We start from the raw sequence: 8,751 nt of genomic DNA on the forward strand, positions 1-8,751 counted from the left end.
CTTGTCTTCGGTTGTCTATGTTCCTGAAAAGAACCAGTTAAAGACACACAAGTCAAAATATTTCGACGTTTAGTTTGTTTTACATTTTTGACGGTTACTCGAAAAGCATCAAAATAATTGAGGATAAATCACAGTACACAATACACCGTCATGTAAAGTTATTTGTTTTATTATTTGCACATATGTGTAACTTTAATCGTGTTAATAGGAATTATGATAATTTTTACATAAATTAATGAGGAACTGAATCCCCCTTTTGATTTGTCTAAATAATGAGACCTCGGGTAGACCGATTTTACATTTTGATATTTTACGTTGTCTACAGAAAGGGGATATCGACCGGTCAAAAAATAAAACGATATTCAACTTTTGAGTACAATTATAATTTGGACAACCTTTAGATATATGTATGTTTCATTTGAATTTAAATCTATCTCATATTCGCAACAAAATCAGCATATAAACCCAAATCTAGTGATGACAATTTCTTTTGAGTGGAGAAAACAACTCGTAACTGTTCCCTAGGATCGCATCAAATTAGTTAGACTAAGACTCACATATTTCGTAAGAAATTGCCGACTTTTTTCAACTAAAGAGGCATGGTCGGTTTCGGGAATCGAACTTATGCCCTTCAGTCAATGACGAGCGAATCCAACTACTCGAGTCCGTCACGTTTTATAATTAATGTGAAAACTAAACACGAGATACATTATTTAAAAGAAAAGTCTGCAGCAAAAGGTACTGAAATTTAGGCAGAAAAAGGCCTGTAACGTATAAGAGGGTTTCTTTTTTCACATCCACGCTACCTAAATGTAGTGTGCTTTGTGGCAAAATTTTAAATGAAGATTAGATCTAGTAGGCCTACATCTGTTACATTCACATCCTTTCCAACAGTATTTAAAACAGCAATAAAATATGTTTAAACTAATTTAAATCAGCATTTCTCGGTCATGCAGCCAATGTAAACAAGTTTATTCAGTGTACTTTTTTTACTCGTATCGGAAAGGCGGAGTTACCTGTATAGACGAGATCCAAAAATAGCTTCAGCATCGCTGCTTTTGTGACGTAAAGGTAAAAGTCTATCGATTTAACAAAAGGCGAAAGGGCAATTTGATCTGCAAACAGTAGTAGAAGAGTATTAAAATTATCAGAATAGGAAAGTTTTGGTTACATTAACTCATATGTATAATAATTTCGGATTAATAAGAAATAGCTGTAATCTTTAATAAAGACTTATAATGCTTGATCTGCTTTCCTTTTGATGTTCCCCACAGGGAACTTCCTTGAAAATTTTGCGGTCAGCTTTGCAACACTTTCATCATTTCTACTACACTAGCAAAGAATAGGTCTGCTAGTATGCAAATCGCCCAGAAATGAGACATTTTCATTCAGTTTGTTTTCTTTTTGTAAAAAATAAGGGTTTGTTCCTTTATAAAGGATTAAAGTTCTTAAGATTTCCCACATAAGCATATGCACTAATGTGGTGGGTGGGGTACATCAACCCCTACGTTTTACATTTTATTCGGTACATAATACATAGCGTAGCATTATTTGACAATCAAAATAAATTTTGATTATTGCAGGCATTAATTATTGATTATTCAGGCATTATTATAAGAAATGTCACATAAATTTCCTTTTCAGTGTTTTCACCATCCAAATCAGCGTTATTACTATGCAGTGCTAATTGTATTCATTAGACACCAGCGTTTTTAAAATCATCATCAGATTTTACTGGCATGTTGCTCAGAGCGACATCATCCATAAAAAAGTTTCCTGAATGATAGTATTACATTATGGTATAGCTCAAGCTTTGCCCATTTTCTGGGTTACGACTTTCATTCTTTTGACTTGGCCCACGAGAAAAACGTTCGATATCAGTGCATCAGAATATATAGGACAAAAATCTATCACTTGTAATTAACATAAAATTTTAGACAGATTTGATGTACATAAGAAATAATCTACAGTACTAACATTCTTGTATGTACCTTTTCCTGGTATATTACCCCTAGTTCGTCCGGTTAAAATATACAAAGTATTCACCTGTTTTGTATACACTTGAGGAGGAATCAAAATTTGTCATTTCAACATTATACTCATCATATATATCATCTAAATCTTGCGAATTGAAACAAATATTTATCTACAACAATATAGTCCTTCAAGCATTACTTCTCGGGTTCAGATCCCCAAAAAGACATAATGCATTATAATTATGCGTAATATTAATCAAATCGGATTGAATCTCCATAAAGGGGTCCTCAGATAAGTATTCTGAATACTGGATATAGATAACACCGCACAAAATATCGCTATCTGACTGTGAAAGCTGATTAGAAATATTTTACCATAAAACAGTTTACAATCTGTTTCTATCACTTTTACATCTTTTGATACGTCTTTATCAACAAGTAAGAAGAGTCCACCTGACTTCTGTCCATTTCTAACAATATGCTTCCTACACTTATGGTAAAAGTCAAAATTCTTAACGTCAGTTTAATCCAAATGATCTAGTTTTGTTTCTTGCAGACCTACAATATTATATTTTTGCAGTAACTCAATAAAGTTCGGTGTATAGACTTTCTACTTTAAACCACATACATTTAAAGATAGGATTTTCAAAGATATATGTACAATGGATACATCAATTTTCAAATGTTGCCAAAAGACTTGGTTTTCGGCTTTATGAGTCAGTCACATTCTCTGAAAACGACCCTATTGTTTAAATCAATGTTTATGAAATGGACTGACGTATACTGGATATTTGGACGGCATGCACAAGAATTGTTTGAAATACATTCGAAGACTTATATTTATGTGAAACACCCTGGTGCGCCGCCTGAAAAAAAAAAAGTCAGCGTTTTCCAAATATTTTGTATGATTTACTCATGTGGTTTTGATAATGAACGGTATTCTTTTCGCCTATGGTATTGAATACATACACTCAAACGCAAGCAAATGGTTACATACTTCTGTCTATATTTTGTATTTTCTGAAACTAAGACAAGTAGCGTGACTTCTCTAAGAAACAAAAGATACTCTTGAGATTTTTAGTAAAAATTATGTCATAGTGGTAACTTGTTCTTTGGCAATAATGCCGAGAAATGAAGATCTGCGCTACGCGTTCAAATGTACAGATATATTTAATAAATTTTTTAAATACTCATTTAGAATTAAAAGTAACATTTTGTATTTATCTATTTATTTATTGTTAAATAAAAGCTGTTGAAGAAGGCCGAAAGGTCGAAAGCTCCGGCTACTGAGTTTAAGCGTTTAGATAGATAGATAGATAGATAGATTTATTTATTTATTTATTCATTTATTTGGATTTTTACGGCGCACCAACACAGTATAGGTTTTATGGCGCTAAACAGGACTACAAATTTTGGTTCCACATCTCATTTACATCGAAATAAAAACATGAGGTATGGAATCAAAATTTGCAAAACAATGTGTTAAGATCCTATTAGTCGCCTCTTTCGATCATGCAAGGGTAAGGCAGTGGTTCCAGTTCTTTTCATATACAGATCGTCCCAGGACCACAGATACATAGATAGATAGATAGTTTTTCAAAGAACTGTTACTTATGTTCATTTTGATACAAAGAACTGTTACTTATGTTCATTTTGATACATTTGCAATAATTTCCCACTTTTAAAATTTCACATAACTAGGTGTAACGTAGCTTTCAGCAATAGTTTGTTTTTATTTCTTTACAAATGGCATTCATTTTTAATCAGATTATTTCAAGTATCCTTTGTACGGTACAGTACGACAGAACATGTAATGTTCAGGTAGATTGTTGGTAAAGATGTTGTTTTTTATCAAACATTTCTATGTTTTGATGATATATTCCTACACCTTTACAAACAGACACAAAAATTACAATAAAAAGGCATATAAGAAGGCGTGCCTGTTGTACCTGTTGTTCCATGACTTGATGTAGCTTGAGTTGTTGCCATGTTTGTTGTAAGTTCTGCCGCGGACTTGGTTGCTGTAATGCGTAAATGATATTATATTTTGCATGTTTTATTTATAATGCATAGCTTTAAAATATCTTTCTTGCCCATACACATTACAGGGAAATATAAGTAAATAAAACCTGAATAAGTCTCAGTTAGAAAAAAAGGTAACTGCAAATGATAAATTGCTTATTAAATTGCTTATTACTACACAGAAGTATTACAAAATGAACTGAAACATACAAAAACTTACCAGTTATCACAACTAGATGAGGAAACTATTGCAAAAAGTCATGCAAATTATTGTATAAATTTTAATGTCGCACTTGACGACAATCAAATGAAGCTCCCTACTCTTTATTGGATTCCTAAACTTCACAAAACTCTATATAAAGCTCGATTCATTGCAAATTCAACCTTATGCACTACAAAAAACATTTCTGTACTTTTGACTTCTTGTCTTACTACAATTAAAGACCACGTACAGAAGTATTACTCCAAAGTTATGAGAACTCGGGTGTTAATCTGTTTGGGTCCATCAAGAACTCTGGAGGTGTTATCAAAAAGCTAAAAAACAAACACTTCAAATGTTCGAAGATACGTACTTATGATTTTTCTACTCTTTATACTAATTTACAACATAATTTTATTAAAGACAAACTAGTAGCTTTAATTGAGAAAACATTTGCAAGAGAAAACGTTAATTATCTGACTTGCAATGAAACTAGAGCATTCTTTTCTAACAGTGCAGTTAAGAGATAAAACCTATGGAGTTGTGATCAGGTTTGTGAAGCTCCAAATTCTTCTACTAGATAATATATTTATCAAACTTGCAGACAAGTAATTGCTATCCCGATGGGAACCAACTGCCCCAAAATTTGCATACCTGCTGGAATCACAGAATTACTGCAAAACCAAGTGTTACGACCCTATTAGTCGCCTCTTACGATCATGCAAGGGTAAGGCAGTGGTTCCAATTCTTTCAGAAATGGTGAAATATATTTACCCTTAAGAGTTACAGCTTAACAAGGCTTCAGATTTAGAAGCATCATTTCTGGATTTAAATTTAAGAATTGTGTATAATAATCTAGAAACGGAAATATATGATAAAAGGGACAATTTTAATTTTGAAATTGTCAACTTTCCCCCATCTTGATGGAGATGTCCCTCGAGCAACATCATACGGTGTCTACATTTCACAGCTTATTCGTTTTGCAAGAGCTTGCTCAAAGGTAGATGATTTTAATAACAGAAATCTTCATATAACCAAGAAATTGTTACAAAAGGGTTACCGTTATCATAGGCTACGGAAAGCTTTTAGTTAATTTTACTACAGATCATTAGAAAAATACAATACGACCCTTAAAACACTTTTAAAACTAAAAGACTAACACACCCGGAATACTATGGAGATGTAGTTTATAAAATTTGGAAAATTGAACATACCCTTTATTTCAATCAAATATTTGTAAAATTGGTTAAAAAGTTTATCAAAAGAGGATACGATGCGAAAATCGTGAAACGCAGTGCAGGTTTAATGATTGGCCCACTACAGTTAATTGCTACGCTTTCCTATTTGATGGTGCGATGACTAATAAAGTGTAGGACTCCATGATGCTTTTGTCCTAAATCCTACATACAACGGACGGAGGGAGCTGTTTTTTTGTCTTACAGTTTTCACATAGAAACGGAGGTCTCTGATGTATTGGAATTGATTCATTTTTCAATATACACGGGATTTATTTGACCATTTTAATGTAATGGCACTTTTGATTATGACTCACTAGAATGTTGTTATGAGGAAATATATACTTTCTCTTGAAACGTATTTGCAGAAACTAATCCATTTATATTGTCTATATTGTCCATGTTTAATCTATCGAATTTTCGGTATTCATAATGAATCACTTATTTTTGTTATGCCAAAGACACATGGGGTCAGGACCCCAACCCGACCCGCTATCCTCCGCTCTGCCTAAGTTTAGCGAATCTTTTTAGCATTTTAACATATATAATGCATAGGTGTCATTAGGTGACAATCATAAAACGCATTTTGTAACAATTTAGAGTGTTTTAAATATGCATTTTTACGATCAATGGTCACTGAAAATATTTCCTAAAATTAATTCATCGCATTGATTTTCTTTTTAAGGAGATATGGAAATATTTGGCTCTGAATATGCTCTTTATGTTGCTTAATATGCCAATATTTTCTGTTTCTTTCTTTCTTTTAAATTTTCCTTTTAGAGCAAATAAAATGCATTATATCCCCTAGATACTGCATCTTAAATAAAATCGTCCTGGTATCTAATTCTTTATTTTCAAAATGTTTTATTTCAGATATATTGAGGAGTTAAAAAAATCGTCACCCTATGGTATTCTTTGATTAATATTTGTACTGTATCTAGTTGTACAGTGCATTCTTGAATATAATTTACTTGCATACCGTAAACGATGAAGATAGATATTGGTAAAAATGCAAGAAGGGTGTTTTTTCTGCATTATTTCAAATTCCTACCTTCTGCCGGTGTCTGTGTTCTTGTAGGTGTCTGTGTTGTTTCCAGTCCCGATGTTGTTATTGGTATCGATGTTGTTGTTGGTGTCTGTGTTGTTGTCTGTGTCGATGTTGTTTCCGGTGTTGATATTATTTCCGGTGGCGGAGATGTTGCTGCCGGTGTCGATGTTGCTGTCGGTGTAAATGTTGTTGCCGGTGATGTCGATTTTGTTAAAAGTGTCGATGTATTTTCCGTTGTCGATGTTGTTTCCGTTGTCGATGTTGTTGCCGATGTGTCGTGTCGATGCTGTTGCTGGTGGCATCGATGTTGCTGCCTGTATTGATGTTGTTGTCATTTCCGATGTTGTTTCCGGTGCCGCTGTTGTTGTTGGTGTAGATGTTGTTGCCAATGATGTCGATGTTGCTGCCATTGTCGATGTTGTTGTTGTTTCCGTTGTCGGTGTTGTAGTCTGTGTTGATGCTGTTGATGTCGATGTCGATATATTTTCCGATGTCGATGTTGTTGCCGATGTCAATATTGTTGTCTTTGTCGATGTTGTTGCCGGTGGTGGCAATGTTGCTGCCGGCGTAGATGTTGTAGCCAATGGTGGCGATGTTGTTGCCGGTGTCGATTTTTTTTCCGGTATCGATGTTGTTGCCATCATTTCCGATGTTGCTGCCGGTGTAGACGTTGTAGCCAATGGTGGAGATGTTGCTACCAGTGTAGATGTTGTTGTCGGTGGTGGCAATGTTGCTGCCGGAGTCGATGTTATTGTCGTTTTCGATGTTGTTTCTGGTGTCGGTATTGTCGGTGTAGATGTTGTTTCTGGTGTCGGTGTTATTGTCATTTTCAATGTTGTTTCTGGTGTCGATGTTGTTTCCTGTGTCGATGTTGCTGCCGGTGTCGATAAATTTTCCTGTGTCAATGTTGATTCCGATGTCGATGTTGTTACCTGTGTCGATGTTGTTTCCTGTGTCGATGTTGTTACAGACGGTAGTGGCGATGTTGCTGCCTGTGTTAATTTTATTTCCGATGTCAATGTTGTTGTCTGTGTCGATGTTTCCGGTGTCAATATTGTTGTGGGTGTAGATGTTGTTGCCGGTGATGTCAATGTTGCTGCCGGTGTCGATGACTTTTCCTGTGTCGATGTTGATTCCGATGTCAATGTTGTTGTCTGTGTCGATGTTGTTTCCTGTGTCGATGTTGTTGCCGACGGTAGCGATGTTGCTGCCGGAGTCGATGTTGTTGTCGGTGGTGGCGATATTGCTGCCGGTGTCGATGTATTTTCCGGTGTCGATGTTGTTGACGATGTCAATGTTGTTGTCTGTGTCGATGTTGTTTCTTGTGTCGATGTTGTTGCCATCGGAGGAAATGTTGCTGCCGGTGTCGATGTTGTTGTCGGTGGTGGCGATGTTTCTGCCGGAGTCGATGTTGTTGTCGTTGGTGGCGATGTTTCTGCCGGAGTCGATGTTGTTGTCGTTGGTGGCGATGTTGCTGCCGGTGTCGTCGATGTATTTTCCGATGTCGATGTTGTTTCTTGTGTCGATGTTGTTGCCAGTGGTGACGACGTTGCTGCCGGTGTTGATGTTGTTGTCTGTGTAGATGTTGTTCCCAGTGATGTCGATGTTGCTGCCGGTGATGTCGATGTTGCTGCCGGTGCCGATGAATTTTCCGGTATCGATGTTGTTGCTGTCATTTCTGTTGTTGTTTCCGATGTCGATGTTATTGCCAATGGTGGCAATGTTGCTGCCGGTATTGATGTAATTGTCGTTTTCGATGTTGTTTCTGGTGCCGGTGTTGTTTTCTGTGTAGATGTTGTTGCCAGTAATGTCGATGTTGCTGCAGGTGTCGATGTATTTTCCGGTGTCAATGTTGTTGTCGGTGTCGATATAGTTTCTGTTGTCGATGTTGTTGCCGGCGATGTCGATTTTGCTGCCGCTGTCGATGTTGTTGTCGTTGTCTGTGGTGTTGCCTTTGTCGAAACTTTTTCCGACGATGTATTTTCTGGCGTCGATGTTGTTTCCGAAGTCGATGTTGTTTCCTGTTTCGATATTGTTGCTGGTGTCGATGTTGATGTTATCTGATGCATAAAACACAGATATATGATAACGAAAACACCTTTGGTAGTCATTTTGCTCTGGGCTAATCTTAAGTTCAAAGTTATCCAAGCACACAAAACATGGTTGTTGCGTACAGCTCAGATTAACGTTAAGAACTAATATATCAACATGAACTGCATGAAATATATATACCGCTCGAAACACATATATATACTCTAACGATCTCGAATA

General features: G+C 35.8%; 1 protein-coding gene across 1 annotated transcript in view; it reads right to left on the bottom strand.

The window, feature by feature from the left end:
• LOC123559669 (uncharacterized) overlaps positions 1 to 8,751 on the bottom strand; it is a 52,170-nt gene extending 43,419 nt beyond the window's left edge. The window contains exons 1-3 of the mRNA XM_053516816.1: positions 6,837 to 8,751; positions 6,484 to 6,772; positions 3,926 to 3,997 (exon numbers count right to left, since the gene is read on the bottom strand). Of these exons, the coding sequence (XP_053372791.1) occupies positions 3,926 to 3,997; positions 6,484 to 6,772; positions 6,837 to 8,591 (2,116 nt within the window). The 5' untranslated portion in view covers positions 8,592 to 8,751. The remainder of the gene's footprint in view (positions 1 to 3,925; positions 3,998 to 6,483; positions 6,773 to 6,836) is intronic.

Source organism: Mercenaria mercenaria, chromosome 10 (genome assembly GCF_021730395.1).
Source record: "Mercenaria mercenaria strain notata chromosome 10, MADL_Memer_1, whole genome shotgun sequence".
NCBI lineage: Eukaryota > Metazoa > Mollusca > Bivalvia > Venerida > Veneridae > Mercenaria > Mercenaria mercenaria.